This window comes from Diabrotica virgifera, chromosome 4 (assembly GCF_917563875.1).
Source record: "Diabrotica virgifera virgifera chromosome 4, PGI_DIABVI_V3a".
In the NCBI taxonomy this organism is placed as follows: Eukaryota; Metazoa; Arthropoda; class Insecta; order Coleoptera; family Chrysomelidae; genus Diabrotica; species Diabrotica virgifera.
In genome coordinates this window covers 138,787,302-138,807,132 of record NC_065446.1, presented here as the reverse complement: position 1 = coordinate 138,807,132, position 19,831 = coordinate 138,787,302, and the positions used below count along the sequence as shown (strand labels likewise).

Genomic DNA, 19,831 nt, shown 5'->3' with positions numbered 1-19,831 from the left:
TTTCAAATTCCAAAAACGAAAAACTTTCAAATCGATTTTTCTAGAAAACAGTGTGTCCAACCGACTTAAAACAAGAGTACCTTTTAGTACTAGAATACCTCACAATTTAATATTCCGGTGCCAAAAATGCATAAAAGTTAAGAACAAAAAAGTTATGCGATAAAATAGCCGTTGCTCTACCCAAAACGGACGCCTATGACCGGTACTAGAAATTTGCAATGGATAGAATCGATTTATCTCTGAAAAGTAAATATGCATACCAATTTTCGTTTTTCTAAATAGAAGCGTTCTGGAGGTATTTAAGAAAAACTAATTTCATGACGCCATCTTCAAAGAGCTCTAGCTCCCTTAAGAAGCATTTTCGGACTAGGTGAATTGGGTTAAATTGTCTTAAAATTATCTGAGGAATCTCCTGTCTTTATTTGTCGGTAGAGTTTCTGGACACCCTGTATATTAGTTGTAATTTTGTATTTTTTTAAATAATTAATAAATTCTGTTTTGGTACTATTCATAATATAGAAGCACTACAATTTATCGAAAATCTGGATCGGTTCGAGCCGTCATCTGATTCTGAAGAAGAAACAGAAAGAAAATCTCGAGCTATCAAGGATCGACTATCGACCAAATTATTTTGAAACTTTGGACGATGTGAATTTTTTTTGAAGGTTTTAAATGTTCAAACCAACAGTTTTATAATATGTGTTTGAAAAAATAGAAAATGATTTTGAGTTTATTACAGTTGTATTGACAAAATTATGTAGTCTACCTAACAAACTAGTGTTCTGTTCCCAAAACCCCATTCATGATATCACTAAAAGTGTTATTAAATATTAATAATAAAAGAAGAAATTTTCAAGACATTATAATAATATGTAAGCACTACGAGCCTAGTAGGCCCATAGCTTGATGTACTATTTTTTCCACTCCCTTTTGTCAGTCGCCTTTCTTTCCCAGTTCCTTAGTTAAGTCTTCTCATATCTTCTCTAACTCCATTACTCCATCGTGGACTTAACATTTCTGATCAGTTCAGGAATCATTAAGGAATCTAAAGGACATCTGAAAATCCGAAATGCTTTATGGTGTGTTTCTCCCTTCAAAAAGTACCTACCTACCTAATTATTTAAATAATGTGACTGACAGAAGTCTTTGGAGGACATCAAACGCAACATGGAATGTGTCAGAACTTTTTGCACTACATAAACAGTATAATATAATAACAGTAAAGTTTTTGAAGGATTTCAGAATAGTTTTAAACATCTCTGGACAGTTCACAAATATTTTAAGGCATCTGAAAAACATCAGGAATGCTCTACAATGTACTTCTCTTTCCCTAAAGAGTTTCTGCTTTCTTTATAATATGTTAGAAGTATTGGGAGGCTATCAGATGAAATATAAAATGTACCAGAACTTTTTTTAGAGCTACAGAAGCATGCGTGAGAAATTCTTGGACGATTTCCGAATAGTCTTAAACATTTCTGGTCAGTTAAGTAATTTTTCAGGGATCTGAACGACATCTGGAATGCTTCATTTCCCCCATTCATTTCTCTCCATCAATCACTCTAATACTTTCCTCCCCTCCAGCTTCTCTTCTTTTCCTAATTTATACTCATTGTTTGTCCTTCCTACTAATTATGTGTCTTCATTTTATCCTTTATCAATTTCTCATTTCCGTTTCCTTTCTTGTTTCGTCGTCGCCATCCTCTCCTTAAATCCCTACGTTCATTTTAATTACCCTGCTCTCTATTCTTCTTCCTCTTCTTTGACGCTATTTTCGTTTTTCTACATTTGTTGTGTGCTGTAATTATGTGGTATGTAGGTTCTTAAGTGTATAATGAAAAAATGAAATTTAACTTACGGTGAAACTTGAACACCAGTGCCAATGACAACTTTTGTTTCGTTTCCGAATATGCAGCCTACTCTTATTAGTCTGTCGTTTTGAGTTTGAATTAATGAATTGTACTGAATCAACAGGTTTCCTGAAAGAAGAGTCCTAAAAACGAAAAAGACATTATGGTGAGTTTATAGTATTCTTTATTAAGGGGAGAGTATGGTTTGAAATCAAAACATTTCAAGCACAATTTTGTGATTTTTTTTTTGTAACTATGATACAATTATTTTATTTTTCAATTAAATAAGCATATAATTCACAGAATGTTCAAATTTTTCAAGGAAAAATATTGCAAAATAAGCCAAGGGGGCAAATTTTTAGTCACCTCAAAAAAATGGCTTTGCGATGGACATCAGAACTCGTCACTAGATTATGCGAAACAAAAAATTCAAAAAGATTTTATTAGCTTGAGTTTGTTGAGGTAACGCAGTAGATTTTTATTATAATTAACGATTTTTGAGTACTTGGTATCACTCGGAATTCAAAAAAACGAAATTCTTTGTAACAAAAGGGTGAAAATCAACATATTTATTATTTCTAAACAAAAAATAAGCATAAAAACAAATATATCTCAACAGTATTACCTCACGAAATGTCTAAAGAAAATCTATGCACAATTTCAGGTGGATCGGTCGAGTAGTTTTTGAGTTACAGTGTCCACCGCCACCGCCTTTGAAAAAGCAGTTTTGAGAAAAACGCGTTTAAAGTTTCATCAACTTCATCTTCATCTTCTTATTTGTCTGTCAGATCGTAAAGTGATGCACATCGGAATATTTTTTTTGAATCGAGGAGTCTTCTTCTCCTTCTTATAGTAGACCTCTTGACCTGTTCTTAACCGATTTTGAGCTTGTATTCGTAGCTGTGATGTTGATCTAGCCACCTAGGCGAGAAGTAATCTACAAAAGAGAAGGCGAACAGTTCTTGAACGTGTCTCACTGCGCTCAAGCGTGGGATATTCATTATTCAATAATTTCAACATGCTGTATCTCTGGGAATTTTACTCCGATCAATCTGGAATTATCAGAGAATATTCTTGTAGTTATGCACTTTTATTTAAAATAATAAAAGAATTAAATATTTCAAACCATACCCCCATTAAGCATTTTAATTATTAAATAAATTTTTTAGTTGACGTTTCGGCTTTAAGATCCAAAGCCATTTTCAAAATATAACTTTTGCATTTCTTTTACTTGACCTATTTATTTCTTCCCTTTTTTAAAATAGTTACAACGTACCTGTTAATTGGACCATCGGCTTTAATAATTCCACACTGGCCGGTAAGTAATGGAATTTGTAAGGAAATTTTTTGGTAAATGCCTTTACCAGATACTGCGCATACGTTATTGTCAGAGTAACCTTCCATGTACATTTTACCCTTGAAATTTATTTCAGGTTTATATGAAACTGTCATGTAGGTTTCGGAGCAGGAAACTGAAACTAATAAAAATGGATTAGTATCTTGGGTTAGAACGCAGCATATCAAAAAACCATCGACGCAGGTTGTACGCGGAGAAAAAAGAAGAGTATAGACGTCTTAGAAGAGAGGAAAAACGTATCCATCGACGCAAGAAGAGGGAATAAGAATACAACACTCTCAATGAGATAATATTTCATATATTATAAAGTTAATTTGATAAAAATGAAACGAGAAAATACACCTTAAATAGCCGTCGAGAATTTAAACCACGATTACAAATTTGTAGACACACTAACGGTGAAAGTATACACGATAAAAACTCAGTTCTTAACAGATGGGTACAACATTTCAGCGAACGTCTAAGTATAAACCATACTAGGAGGTTACAACATAGAAAATCAAAATTAAAATACCTAGACATTGAAGACCAAATAAGAGAAGTGTCAAATGCCATCAAAAATCTCAAAGACAATAAAGCCCCAGGAATCGATGAAATCTGTTCGGAAATGTATAAAAAAAGGTGGTGATCAACTTTTTGCAGCAATCCATAAACTAATAGTACTTATATGGAAGAATGAATTGGTATTTAAACATTTTACAAAGGATATTGGTGATCAATATCAATGCGGATTTACTGCTGGAAAGTCAACTATACATCAAATTCAAGCACATAGGCAGATTCTAGAAAAGTCGCTAGAATATAACATAGATATACACCATCTCTTTGTCGACTTCAAAGCAGTCTATGACAGTGTTAAAAGAACTGCATTACATAATGCAATGATAGACTTTGGAATCGCGCCTAAGTTAGTTAAGTTGACCCCACTAACAATGCAAAACCTAAGCTCGTACGTTAGAATTGAAGGAAAAAACTCTATGTTCTTTGACATTAATAATGGTCTAAGACAGGGGGATGCGTTGGCGTGTCTCCTCTATAATATTGCCTTGAAAAAGACAATCAGGAAATTAAATATTAGAATGAATGGAACTATTTCTAATAGATCGACGCAAATTCTCGCATTCGCTGACGATATAGTTACAGTGGGCAGAAGTAAAAGCTACATGGTGCAGTGTTTTACAAGGCTTACGGACGCGGCAAGTGAATTAGGACTTGTGATAAACGAGGAAAAAAACCAAATATGTGTTGGTTTCTAAAAACTACCGAAATATCTAACAGATAATTCAAATTCACAACCATACCTTTCAGCAAGTCAAAGAATTCACATACATAACTTTGGATCGCTAGTAAACGCAACAAACACGACAAGCGGTGAAATAAAAAGACACATCACAATAGCAAACAGAACTGTTCACGACCTCCAGAAACATTTAAAAAATAAAAATATAAAACGTGCAGTAAAGCTCAATATATTACAAGACCGGTTTTGATATATGGGGCTGAAGCGTGGACCTTATCTCAAAATGATGAAAGACTTCTTGGTAGTTTAAAAGAAAAATTCTTGGAAAAATTTTTGGAGCCGTCAATGAAAATGGGCTATGGCGTTGAAGATACAACTTTGTACGATTTTGTACGATACCTACTATTTAAACATGTTGCTTTCTCATAGTACACGGCTCCCTGTCTCGTTCTTAATGAGTTTGGTCCGTAAATTTTGGAATCTTCGCTGTGGAGGTAACATTGATTATTATTTACAATTGTGAAAGCTCGACAGTTGAATGGATGAAACTCGTCACACATCTTTTGGCATTCTTCTTTATCTTTCTTTTGGAAGGCAATGTCGACGTGTGCCAGCGTCATATTTTCGTATTCTTCGTAAGCACAAAATTCGTTCTCTAAAAAACACAAAATTAATATTATACTACCTCACATAACAATTTCATGTTTTTAGTAGATTCATAGAACATACTTTTCAGAAAAAGTATATACTGAGAATATCCGTAATTACCATTACGAATGTGCAGAGCAGATGCTGAGTATATACTACATTACAGTACTTAAACGTTCTATGTATATACTTAGAATGTACTACAGCACTTCTTTTCATTATATACCAAGAATATACTTTTTAGAATATTCCAAGGAAGTGCTATAAACCTTCTATTTATATACTTAGAATATACTACCGCACGCCTTTTTAGTATGTGGGAAGGATATATCTACTTTTAAAAATATTCCAAGCAAGTGCTATATTGCTCAGAAGTATGTTTTCAGCATCACCTAATCTCATCCTAGGTTCTACCAACTATCATATTTACATATTCAAATTGCATACGAAAATGTAATTAGTAGATACATTTTACAATATTACTTAAAAAGTAAGTAGGTACTTACATATAAATTTTAGTTATTTGTATAAATATTGTATTGGTAAGTATATATTAAATTACTTTTAATGGGAAATAAGCCACAATTTTACCAAAAAAATGATTTTATTAACGTTTCGAAGTCCAAATCGGGTTTCGTTGTCAAAATACAAAATACTACTAAAATAAACAAAAATGTTGTTTCTAAGTAAAAAAAATTCTTCTACTAATTTATTTCATCTGACTTAATTCAAGTAGGTATAGTCCTGAAAGAATCAGATAGTAAAAAGAGAAAAATCAAAGAAGCGGCTCTAATTATGCTAAATGAAACCAATTTTGTCGCAAATTCCTCGGTAGAATGCAGTAAGATGTGGTTACCCATACTAAAAGAGGAAGTCAATAGAAAGAAAATACCACGATTAGTAAGTCAATAACATATCGAGTTAGCACAAATTTTATATTTTAGTATTACTTATTGTATACCTATGTATTATTAATATTATTTATAATTTAAACATATTAAAGTCAGAATTTGGTATTAGTTTTTTGAAAGTATATTAAATGTAAGACCAAATACTTACGATGTCGGGATAGTATCACGAGGTTTTTTCCTGGTTTTCCCTCGTGATTTACTATGGAATCTCTAACGCGAGAATTTTACTGTCATCGTTGCATTTGGTTGTCTTTTTAAAGACATATCACACGCTATGGTTTTTTTGTGACGGATATTCTTGAGTTGGGATTGATTTCATGTAATCGAATGAACTATCTTTTAGTAAAGTCGTCCCAGGAACGCAACTCATAAATATTGGCGATATCATTTTAAATTCTTATACTTTAAAATATAATACTGACACAAGATCCAAATGTACTAGCCAGAAACCTGATGAGACAACCAGTCAGACGAAGACTTAGACGAAATACACCTAGTGATTTACCATCGCGATTTTAGTTATATGTATGTGTCGTAATTCCCAAAGACAAACAATTTTATATCTATGTAAAATATTTGTAAAGAAAATGATTAATGAATCATTTTCTCCATGTCACTTACACTAGTGGTCACAACATTTACTCAGTGTAACTTGTTTTACAGATTGTAAATAAATTGGGAGGTTAAATAAAAAAAAATATATAATATACGTCTGAATTGCCAATATAAATGAGTCAGATTAAATAAATTATTAGAAGATTTTTTTTTACTTAGCAACAACGAAACCCGATTTGGGCTTCGAAACGTTAATAAAATCATTTTTTTGGTAAAATTATGGCTTACTTCCCATTAAAAGTAATTTATTATAAAAATGCCACAAGAAAATAGCTTCAGAACAACATTAAGTATATATTGTATAGGTATTATGTGCTTACCAAAATAAACATGATGAATATATTAATATATTGTAAATATTTATAAATATATTATATTATAAAAATATTATATAATATTTAGTAAAACTAAACTATAGCTAAAATTTATATGTTTTGTACTTACCTACTTTTTAAGTAATATTGAGTTACCAAAATGAATTTAATATTTTCAAGCACCACAAACAAAATAAACAAATTATGTATGTTCTTAGTCCTAGTTCCTAGTATACAGTAATACCCCGCACTTACGCGATAGGTGGGACCAAGCAATAACCGCGTAAGTCAAATTCGCGTAAGTCGGGGTATAATTTCGCATAATATGTATGTATATAAATTATTTTTAATTGGGACCAGAAGCTAAGAAAAATAGCATTATACAAATATAAAATTGTCAATTTGATTTATTTTGATGTAAAAGGCTGCATAAAATCTAACAAAGAGAAAACTCGAAGATTTGTTTTCTCCCGTAAAATTTCTTCATAGCAGGCTAATAATTTTTTTATCCCTTGTTTGGTAGAAGAAATGCGATCTTTGTTATAGTTTATATTTTCTAAAATTTGTAAGCCCTTTTCAATTAAACTGAGACCTTCAGTCAAGTTTCCAACAGTTATTTGATCTTCAGTCTAAACTGGATCCAAACAATCAAGCTCTTCAATATCTTGTTCTTCCTCATGCATTTCTATGAGGTCATCAATAGTTAGCTCCCGATTGTGGGAATTCAACAGTTCTTCAACGTCATCACTATCAACAACTTCTTTAATCACATTACTAATTTCATAAAAATAACAAACACCCATTCGCAGACAAAACTGTAGATAAGAATATGTACAAAATAAATTCTAGTGATGTGCTGATTTCGTGCGAAAAGTCCAAATATCTACATTGGATGAGCAATAATATGTGGGCGGTAATTCTATTTCATCGATAATCGAGCGATTGTATGGCGCTCAAATGACTAATTGACGAGATTTGAAAATCGTGTAACTCTGGGTTCGCGTAAGTTGGGGTAGCGTAACTCGAGGTATTACTGTACTTTTGTCATTCGTCTTCCTCCTAACACAGCATCAAGCATAGATTGGATACAAATACAAATGCCTGTGCCTGTTATTACTGTTTGTATTTGCGTTTTAATTTTTATCAAACCTTTGTTAATTCCTCTGCAGGTAGAATGAGAAGGGTCATATTTCCGTTATTCCGTTTGCATTATTCCGATCTTTTACGATCTGGTAATGGTGTATTCTTTTATAAACAGCAATTAAATGTATCTAATAAATTCCAACGATGTAAAAATACTCATGGTAAAATCAAAATGATAAATTCATTTCAATTATGAAAACGAAATTTTTTTCTTTAATACAAATTAATTTTTAAACTTTTTTACCATACCTACAATTAAAACAATTTTAAGAAATGAATTCTTCCGGGATACCTACATACATAAATTTTATTAATTATTCTAAAAATAATAAGTTAATAATCTATAAGGCTAACATTATTCTTCCTATATATACATATTCTTTTTAAGATATTTTAAAAGTACATACGTACAAGAATGTGTTAAGCACATACTTTTAAAGTATATTCGATGAAGGTATATTCCAATAATATACTTTTACGAATATTCTGAGATACTACGTACACGAATGTGCTCAGTATATTCGGTACGAGAATATTCTTTATAAGTATATGGAAAGAACATGAAATTTATAACGTTTTTTATAGTACATACTATGCTTGTACTACGCATGTACTAAAAAGAATATACTCTGTCGAATGTTGGTAGTATATGCTTTGAACATTATGCGAACATCATTGTTATGTGGCACACTTTATATTTAGGAGACTTGTTTTGCACCTACTTTTGCACTTGTTTCTCGGAGATGGAATGCAAGCATGATATTTGACTCTCAGGCCTCATTGCAAATACCTACTTTAATAATTATTCTGCCAATGGTGCGTTTACAAAATAAAATGAATTTATCGAAATATGATGTATATCGTCGCTGATTTGCAAAAAGGGGCCAAGTAACATTTTTATATTTTTACTAAGTGGAACTTAGCTCCTCTTTACATAACCAGTTTTAAAAAAATGTTAGTTGACACCAAAAAAATTATGAGACTATCTCAACAAAAATAAGTAATACACGTGTGTCCCCTTTTTACAGAATAGGTTGAACCTTCGTACCTATCATTTTTGTCCATAACCCCTCTTTTGAATAAAATGTCACTTGGAACCTTTCTGCAAATCAGCGACGATATCTTGGAGAGGTCCTTGATGTCGATCTTATTATTGATACAATTATTATTGTTGTAAGTGTAGTTTGGTGTAGTTTGGGCTCGTTAATCATTATTGGTAATAATAGTAATGTCATAAAGACAAAGACTACATAATATCCCCACCATACATTAATTGATTGTCCGAACAAATATAGAAAATGTTGGTAAAATATGACATTCATGTTTGACATACATCATCTAAAACACCAGGAAAATATTTTTCAAAATTTAAAGCCAATGTTACTCAAGATCAGCAGTGGGATGTTAATAAAGTAAATTGTAAATGCTTCAATTCCACATACATTGTGCAAACACACCAATATCTACATAGAAGGGTTATTGCACACAAACACTACAGACTTAGCCAAACATTATACACTGGCGAGCAAAAAAATCGGGTCACTTGATGAATTATACACGTTAGATTTCCTAAAACTGTTGTTCGATTTAAGTGATTTTTTAGTATGTTATAGTCTTATTATTTAAGAAAATTGATATAATAATATTGTTGCTAGACAGGTAAATGTCATATTATACTGGGTGTAACAATTGTACTGTGTTTTTTAGTTCATGTTCGGAACACGTTATGGAATATTCTAGCATATGTAAAATATTTAAATTAAAACTCAATTGTAGCCTTAGGCTTCATTAACATTTTCGTTTTTGACTCATTTGCTTATGTTGGATAATAAAAAAGTTAGGTACGATAACAAGTAGCTATATTTTTCATCAATACTCAAAAAAATTTAGTTCGTAATATTGATTAACAGTGATTATTGAATAGTATTTCGTTGTAACAACAATTTAATTTTTTGTTTCAACGAACTTATAGACATTGACGAATGTATTTGGTTTTTGTCACAATGATTAAATAATAATTGTGAAAATAACTAGAGTACATTAATCAATAACACTCAATTTATTCAGCCAATAGCTTAGTTTCGTATATTTAATAAACAATGCTAATTCTGGCAGTAACTCACGTTCATTTCGTAGATGACAAGCAATTACCTTGGTTTATCGTGACAACGTACATATTTCATTAAAACAATGTACAAATGTTGTTAATATAGAGTAATATATGACTACTGCATAGATGTAAACTGATTGTTGTGACAACGAATGCAATATTCAATCTACTACTGCGTTTAATAACCACAATCAATGCGTTCATGGTGACAATAAACGTAGTTGTTTTGCATTTGAAATGTAACGGCTTTTCTTTATCGTGATACCCCTAGCTTCTCTGTGTTACCATTATTTAAAATAGAATTCTTTGTTAAACAATGCTGTTACCTCTGCCGAATTTCCGAATAATAATTTCATTTCGTTTCCAAGTGTAGTCCGTAGTAGAAGGAAGTTTTCGGGTGTCTATTATCGTGAAATTTCGGTCGAACTCTTTTAAAAATTTTTCGAATCCTGAGAAAACTAATTAATATTTTTGAAAATTTAAACGCAGAATAAAATATTACAGTATTATCGAGGTTCTGAAGTCCCTGAGAACTTCTATAATGGTTATTTTAATAAGTCACAGAGGTGAAAAAGAGAAAATTAAGTATGATTTTTAATTTCAAATATACCATTCAAAAGAAACTTTTTGTTTATTCTAAGGGACTTTCAGCCCTCGGTAATAATGTAGTCTTTTATTCTGCGTTTAAATTTTTCAAAAATACTAATTAGTCTTCTCAGGACTCCAAAAAAATGAATGCGTTTAAAAATAATTCGATCGAAATTTTGCACCTGCGCTATCAAAAAGGATTAAAGTGTTATACATTTTAGGAATCACTATTTCAAATGCTTTTAAATGAGCTGTCACATGATGTACTTTCCCATTTAAAAAAATCAAAGTTATGCCTGTCACCTGAAGAGGGATCGTGTAAAGTTCGAAACATTGATGTTATAATATACTTTTATTATTTTAAAAATCGACTTGTTCAAGCGTTTTGCTTATGTGCTAAAAATAAATAAGTTAATAAGGGGGTGGGGGAGTGTAACACTTATTCCAGCGCACTGTATAAGTGAAATCATAATATGATTTCTCATATTATGAGAAATCACAGTGTAAAGTCCATTAGATTTAGGACAAAAAAGGGGGATTTAAAAAATTATTATTAATCAATATCATACATTGGGCTAATGCATTCAGTAATTATTAATATAAAATACGTTCATAGTAGGAATGAACGAAACTGATTGTAAGAATGAATAGAATTACTTGTAAGAATAACCGTATTTATTGTGGGAATGAACGGAAATAATTGTAAGAATAAACGGCAATAATTGTAGAAGTAAACGAAATACGTTAGGAGAAATAACACTGTTATTGACATAACGAATAGTCTTCGTCGGTCAATTACCGACGTTGTTGTTTCAATGAATAGTGTTCGTTGACTCAATGTACAGAGTTCGTAATACCAATAAAGTGATATTATGGTATACATAATGAATGTTCATCCATTCAATAAACGTAACAGATTGGCTCAACTAACGAAAATAATGAATTGATGAACATTGCTTTGTTGTTCGAATAAAACTAAGAATTTGACAAATTTTAAGTATTGCGTTTGTTGTCTGAATTAACATTTTTATTGATATTACGTACCCTTTTCGTTAAGTGTAAATCCTCATTTCTCCTTATTTTAATAAACAAGCCTAAAATAGGCTATTAGAAATTAACAATTTAATGGATGTCAAATTGTTAACAGTCAAGAAATGTCTGGTTTGCTGTGAAAATTAGTAGATGTATTATTTAAAGTTTCAAGTCCGTATTGTTTTTATGTAACTTAACCCTCTTCCTTTATCCTAACTTAGGACCGGAAGAATGGTTTAAGCTATTCAATCCATCCAACAATCATTCCAGGCAGAGTTAATTAACTAATTACATAATAAGTTTTAAATCTATAAGCAGCGCCCAAAAACGATTTTTGAAATTTGTTGAAAACGGCAACATGCAAATTTGTTAAAAGGGGTCCTTCTTGAGTAAGATTGTGCAAAAAAACCGAATAAGAATATTTTTCCTAGCGGTAGGTACATTAGCGTGGGAAGTGAGGACCAACTGGTTACTCGACTGTGCGCTGTGTTGCGATTTCTAATTTAAAATTAAATATGCTGTATATTATGTAATAATATAAGTATGCCCATTCGACTGCTGTGTTTCACACGTACACAGATATTTAGTTTTATCTTGATTTATTTTTAGGTCCGACTGTTGTGTTTCCTGAATTATTCTTTAAATTAATTTCTGGCGACCTCTCCTGCATGTTCTTATAAATGTTAAAAAAAAACAATAGATATTGGGTTGTTCCATCTCTGTCCCTATTTTACTAAAAATTGATTTAATCTATGTCCTTTCCGAACACCTTATTTTTCGGTGTTTTTTAGCGTTATGCTGAGTTCTATAATTGCCCTGTAAATTTCAATTATTAAGGCACCAAGGGTATTATAAGGATAATAAAGCTTGAGGTCAATGGTGTATATACCGAGGGCCTTTGGCCCGAGGGATATACGTTGACCGAAAGCGTTATTATCTTTAATGTCCGACTGGTATATTATTTGACAAATAATGACATTATTTCGAAGTCTGTTAAGTACAATATAACGCCTTGGGCATTAAATTTGAATAACGACTTAGATACTGCTAAGTTGACAAATATCAACCTAAGTAAAACTATGGTTACCACAATTACATTACTACTAACTGTTACTGGTAAATGTACTTATTTGAAAATTAATTAATTCAAAATTCATTCAAATTTTTCGCATCTACAGAATAATTTAGTCGGACATTAAACGTTGAAGGCACCACGGGTATTATAATAATAACGCTTTCGGTCAACGTATATCCCTCGGGCCGAAGGCCCTCGGTAAATGCGCCATTGACCTCAAGCGTTATTATCCTTATAATACCCGTGGTACCCTAATAACTATAATACCCGTGGTGCCTTCAACGTTTAATGTCCAACTAACTATTCTTTATATGCAAAAAATTTGAATGAATTTTAAATTAAATAGTTTTCAAATAAGTACATTTACCAGCAATAGTCGTAACGTAATAATTGTGGTAACCATAGTTTTACTTAGGATGTTATTTGCCAACTTGACAGTATTTAAAGTTATTTAAATTTTATACCCTAGGACGTTATTTTAAAAAATAACGCCCTAGGGCATTATATCATATTTAACTGACTTCGAAATCATGTCATTATTTGTCAAATAATATACCAGTCGGACATTAATGTTATTTTTATCGTGTTATAAGGTTGTCGAAAATCTTCTCTGGCAGAATATGTCTACTTAAACACGTTTTTTTATTGGCTTATATTATACTGGTCCTTACAGGGACTTCCGTCCTATTTTTAATCTTCCTGGTATCGTTTTTGTAATTCTATGGCTTTTATTAGGTACTTTATATTTTTTATTGTACCTCATTTTTTTACCGTAGGTATTTCGATAGGCTATAGCGTCATTAGAAAAATAATTGATATAACCGGAGGTAGAGGTATCCTTTCATGGTTGTTTCAGTTCTTGATAAATGCGACTTACAACAAAACATCCACATAGATGAGTAACCAATAATTTCCAGAAATTATTATAATTTGAATTATTTCATTACCTTTGATTCTTTGTTGATTAATTAATTTGAAACTAAATCTACTCGCTATAAAAATTTCCCAGAATTGTTGCGGTTGGAAATCAGTAAGAAATATAATTTTTTACTTACTACTACTCACCTACGTACCTGTAAATGTCTTAGCTATGTATTACTTTTTTTCTAATACATATTTTAATTTGTAATATCTATCAATGATATTAAAATTATAATTAAAGCTAATTTAAGAGAAAAATATAAATATTTACCTTTGAAAACGGATTTTTCGTTCTCAAAAACAAAACAAAAATATTTTGCCAATATACAGGGTCTTTCATTTTTAATTGAAAATATTTTAACTGGAGATTCTTGGGCTTAAGATTCACCTTAATAAAATGTTGCTCCTTACTGAGTTAAAGGGTGTTTTATTTAAAAATTGAAAAACTATTTTTGTACCCAGTACTTTAAAACTGTTTAACATATCAATGGAAATAAGACGTCTATAGACGTTCTGTCCGTCAACGTGTCAACTTCAAATATCTCGAAAACTAATGACTTAATCGTTACAAATATAGAGTATATTATTTACATAGAAAGTATTGGAGAATCCAAAATTGCACTAAAATAGGTTAACTAGATTCAATAATTGGTTTATTATTGAACTTGAATCAATTTTTAGCCTGCACAAACCTCGGGTCTAGTATAATTCTTACAGTAAGTCACATCATCGATGTTTACAGGTAGGTACAACAGCTGATGATTTATGACGTAATTTATTTTTTTCTTCTTCTTAAAATCCGTCTCCTATCGGAGGTTGGAAATCGTCACAGCTATTCTTATTTTACTGGCGGCCACCCTAAATAGGTCGATGGAACTGCAGCCGAACCATTCCCTCAAATTTCTTAACCAAGATATTCTGCTTCTACCGATACTTCTCTTACCCCTGATTTTACCCTGGATGATCAGTCTCAGCAGCGAGTATTTGTCACCTCTCATAACATGGCCAAAGTATTCAAGCTTTCTTCTTTTAACAGTAAGTACAACTTCACATCCTTTTCCGATCTGACGTAAAATTTCGGCATTCGTCACGTGGTCCACCCAAGATACACGGAGCATTCTACGGTAACACCACATCTCAAAAGCTTTAATGTTTTTAATGCTGCCCATCTTCATGGTCCATGACTCAACTCCATATAATAAAGTGGAGAAGATATAACACCGCAGCATACGCACTCTCAGATCAAGATTTATGTCACGACTACAGAGAAATATTTTCATCTTGTTAAATGCTGATATAGCTATTTCTATTCTTGCTCTTATTTCTTTTGTTTGATCGCCTGTATGATCCAGGCAAGCTCCAAGGTATTTATAGGAGGATGCCCTTTCTATAACGGTGTTATTGACAACCAAATCATTCCTGGCGTGTGGATCTTTTGTTATTACCATCCATTTAGTTTTTCTGAGGTTTAATGTAAGTCCGTAGCTGTTGAAGTAGTGGTTAATGCGTTCCATCAGTCGTTGCAGATCTGCAAGATTGTCTGCTAATATCACTGTGTCGTCAGCGTATCTCACATTATTAATTGTATTTCCGTTGATCATTACACCACAACTAACCTCCGACAGAGCTTCTTTAAATATGACTTCGCTATAAAAATTAAACAATAGAGGAGACAGAATTCACCCCTGTCTTACTCCTCTACATATTTTGATTTCCTCAGTCATTTCATCATCGACCTTGACTTGTGCTGTTTGATTCCAATACAAATTAGTTATTATTCTAATATATTTTTCATCAATGTTCTTTTCGATTAGAAGCTGTCTCAGTCGGTCGTGTCGGACTCTATCGAAGGCCTTCTCAAAGTCTATAAAGCAGGCGTATACATCCTGATTGATATCCAAACACCGCTGAAATAGTACGCCCACACCAAAGAGCGCTTCCCTCGTACCAAGGCCGTCCCTGAAGCCCATTTGTGTTTCACTTATATCTTCTTCAAGTTTGCGGAAAATTCTATTATGAATGAATGATTTTTAGGAAAACTTGAAGCATATGACTCATCAAGGCAATCGTTCTGTAATCCGAGTACTTTTTTACATTTGATTTTTTAGGTATTAAAATGAATGTGGACCTTAACCAGTCTTGTGGTATTATTCCAGTATCATATTATATGTTGTTAAATAACTCGAGTATCATGTTCATCACTTCTTCATCAATAAGTTTTAATACTTCAACCGGTATTTCATCAGGCCCTGGTGTCTTACCATCCTTGGTGTTTTTTCAAGCATATTCTAGTTCTTGTTTAAAGGTACTAGTACACTTTAGAAGACCAAAAATAAGCATTTTTTCAAGATGTTTTTTCTCAGAAGCTTGATTAAAAATGAACATAAAAATTTTTACATATTAATATGTAACTCTTAGAGAATACAAAAAATATATCGTTTTTCATTTATGCACGTACACTAATGTTGTAGAGGGCGCCAGAGTCGAGGCCTCGAAAAAAAGTAGTTCCGATGGCGGACAGTTAATCTCAGGATTGGGATCTCTGAAACAAAAAAATCGTACGGCATTTGAAAAAGAAAGGTTTCTTACCTGACAATTTGCCACCGTTAGCGAAAAATTTAACAAAAAAAAGATTCTACGGAAATTTGAAAAATTTTTGTCAAAAATTGTCCGTTTTTCTTCAGTTTTTCATGATTAAAAAATAATTATTTTTTATTTTTTGGTCAAATTGTGGTAAATTGTCACGTAAGAAACCTTCCTTTTTCAAATGCAGTACAATTTTTTTGTTTCGGATGTCCCAGTCCTGGGATTAAGTGTCCGCCATTATTTTTCGAGGCCTCCACTTTTGCGCCCTCTACAATATTAGTGTATGTGCATAAATGAAAAAATATATATTTCTTGTACTCTCTAAGAGTTAGATGTTAACATGTAAAAAAATTTATGTTCATTTTTAATAAAGGTTCTGAGAAAAAAATTCTTGAAAAAAATGATTATTTTTGGTCTTCTAAAGTGTACTAGTACCTTAAGTATCCTTAAACCCTTCATTTCTTCTCGTTTCACTGTTATTAATTCTCTTTCGTCGTCAAAAAGTTCTTTTACGTATTCTTTCCATCTTGTGAGTTTTTGTTTGAAATCTATTATAATCTTGCCTTCTGAATCATTCAACATTCCACTATGAGGCTTCTTCTTTGTACCAGTCATTTCTCTGATCTTCTTATGCATGCCGAAATTATCGTACCTTCTCTCACATTCTTCAATATCATTGCATTGTTCTGACAGCCATTTTTCTTTTTCCTCTTTAATCATTCTCTTTATGGTTCGATTTATTGCATCATATTGTTGTTTGTTTTTGTTCTTATAGGCACGTCTTTCATCCATTAAATTAAGAATTTCTTCTGTCATCCATGCCTTTCTTTTAGTTCTCTCAGTTCGTTTAGGAGTCAACATCTCTTTAACAGCTGTTGTTAGTGCTGCCTTTATCTGTTTCCAATTATTTTCAACTTCTTTGGAGTTCACGCTATTAATTTTTTTCAAGTTTTTATTAATTTTTTCTTTTATGGCTGGCTATTTATTCTATAGCCAGCTCTATTGTTAGTAACTGTGCTACTGTAGCTCATAACTTAGATTTATAGTTGTTGTCTTTAATCTAGATTTTTTCATTGCAGCATTTCAAAACATATTTGCGGTATTTAAAAAATCAATACTTACTATTTATGTCAACTGGTGCACATTGGTTTTCAAAATATTCATCTACATAACTGGACACTCTAAAGGAGCTCGGCAGTTGGTGCCTGTCGGCATTACTCAGTGTACAAATTCCTGTAAAGTCAGTTTGTCCCGTATTAGGGCCATATCGATAGCCAGTGATGCCTAAAAATCATATAATATTATCATTACGTTTATTAACTATACATATATATAATATTCACAATGGCATTCAAAATTAAAGGCAAAATCAAAATAATTTGAGGAACGCTGTTTCAAAGAAAATAAAATAAACCAATGTTCCGCTATATTACCAGAGATAACCACTAGCGAAATCCATCAAGCACTAAGAAAATTGAAAAATAGAAAAGCACCAGGTGAAGATGCAGTCGTAATAGAGTCCATTAAACACGGATGCCACATTCTTGTAGGTAAAATAAAAAAAAAGCGGTAACAATACTTTTGCATAAGAAGGGAGATAAAACAAACTTAGAACATTACAGACCCATTAGCCTGCTAAATCACTTGTACAAACTCTTTACAAAAGTAGTAACATCAAGAGTAGAAAAGAAGCTAGATTTTTACCAACCAAAAGAACAAGGTGGATTTCTCACAAACTTAGGAACAAACGACCATCTGCAGGCAGTAATGTTGCTAATTGAAAAATCAATAGAATATAATAAGCTCGTGGTCCTAGCATTCGTGGATTTCTATGAAGCCTTTGACACGATAGAGCTGGATAGCATTTTAGAAGCTCTAAATGAATGCCTCATTGACTAATTATAGTACACGGATCTATAATATTTATAAAGAGGTAACAATGAGTGTTAACATACATGATAAAACCAAACAAATAAGTATAGAACGCGACATAAGACAAAGCGACACTCTCGCCAGAAATATTTATAACTCTTCTGGAATATGCCTTTAAGATGCTTAACTCGGAAAATAAAGGGATCACAACAGATGGAGAAAAGTTAAATCATCTTCATTTCGCAGATGACATAATCCTTATAGCTGATGACCTAGGAGAAGTAAAGGAAATGCTAAATGAGTTTGTCGCTATCTGCTGGAAAATAAACCTGAAAATGAATTTTACTATAAATAAATTTATGACTAATCTGATTCCTAGCAGACAGTTGTTTACACGTGAATAAGAAATAGAACTAGTGAAAAAGTTCATTTACTTAGTTCATGAAATTAGAATTGGTAGAGATAACCAAATATTGCGAAATAAAAAGAAGATTAACTCTTGCTTGGGCAGCATACGGAGCGCTGAGAGACATATTTAGGAGCAGTATACCGATTAGTTTAAAAAGACAACGGATTCATCAATGTGTGCTACCGGTAATGACATATGGAGCAGAGACACTGACTCTAACCAAGGCAACAGCGACGAACTCAAAGGCCTATGGAAAGATCCATGCTGGGTGTAACCTTACGGGATAAAATAAGAAATGAAGATCTCAGACAAAGAACCGGTATCACAGATGGTATAGAACCAATCTCAAATGGAACGCAGCAGGACACGTCGGCAGGCTGAAGGATTCAAGATGGATACGAAAGCAGCTGATGGAATGGAGACCAAGAGAAGATAAACGCAGTAAAGGAAGGCCGCCTACTCGATAGACAAATGATATCAGGCGGATTGGTAAAAATTGGCAAAAATGAGCACAAAACCGTGAAGTGTGGAAACGGGGTCCGGACAAATAATACCCGGACAAACAATCCCGGACAAAAAATCCCCACAAATTATCCCTGGACAAAAAATCCCCGAACAAAAAATCCCCACAAAAAATCCCCACAAAAAATCCCCACAAATAATCCCCGGACAAATAATACCCGGACAAAAAATCCCCACAAAAAATCCCGGACAAAAAATCCCCACAAATTTTTTGGACAAAATATCCCCACAAAAAATCCAGACAGAAAATCTCGAAGAAATGTTTGCTGCCGAATAGTTCTCTAAAAGTTTTCCCGTGAATGGTGGAAGATATGGGGAATAAGCTAAGGCTGTGGAAGTCATGTTGTAATTGGCTTAAATCTTTTGTTCACTCTGCTTTGAAACACTGTTCAAAACACTGTCTATTCATGATGATAACTGGTAACTGTACTGAAAACGATAATCTTGATTATACTAATGCTAAAAATCCGTTCCCCGCATCGCCAGGAAAGTTATACAAAGCTTTTAGATTATTTTTACTTTTTTGGTGGTTTTGGGAACAAATTTATGGGTATTACTATTCGATATCCGGTTTATAAAAAACGTAATTGAGAATCTGTTTGCATCCATAAAAAAACTTTAACAGACATAGCTGCTCGGGG

At 32.3% G+C, this 19,831-nt stretch overlaps 1 protein-coding gene across 1 annotated transcript in view; it reads right to left on the bottom strand.

The window, feature by feature from the left end:
• Positions 1-19,831, bottom strand: part of LOC114337291 (uncharacterized) — a 253,577-nt gene that overhangs the window by 111,835 nt on the left and 121,911 nt on the right. The window contains exons 4-7 of the mRNA XM_050648395.1: positions 17,510-17,671; positions 4,848-5,099; positions 3,124-3,325; positions 1,856-1,990 (exon numbers count right to left, since the gene is read on the bottom strand). Of these exons, the coding sequence (XP_050504352.1) occupies positions 1,856-1,990; positions 3,124-3,325; positions 4,848-5,099; positions 17,510-17,671 (751 nt within the window). The remainder of the gene's footprint in view (positions 1-1,855; positions 1,991-3,123; positions 3,326-4,847; positions 5,100-17,509; positions 17,672-19,831) is intronic.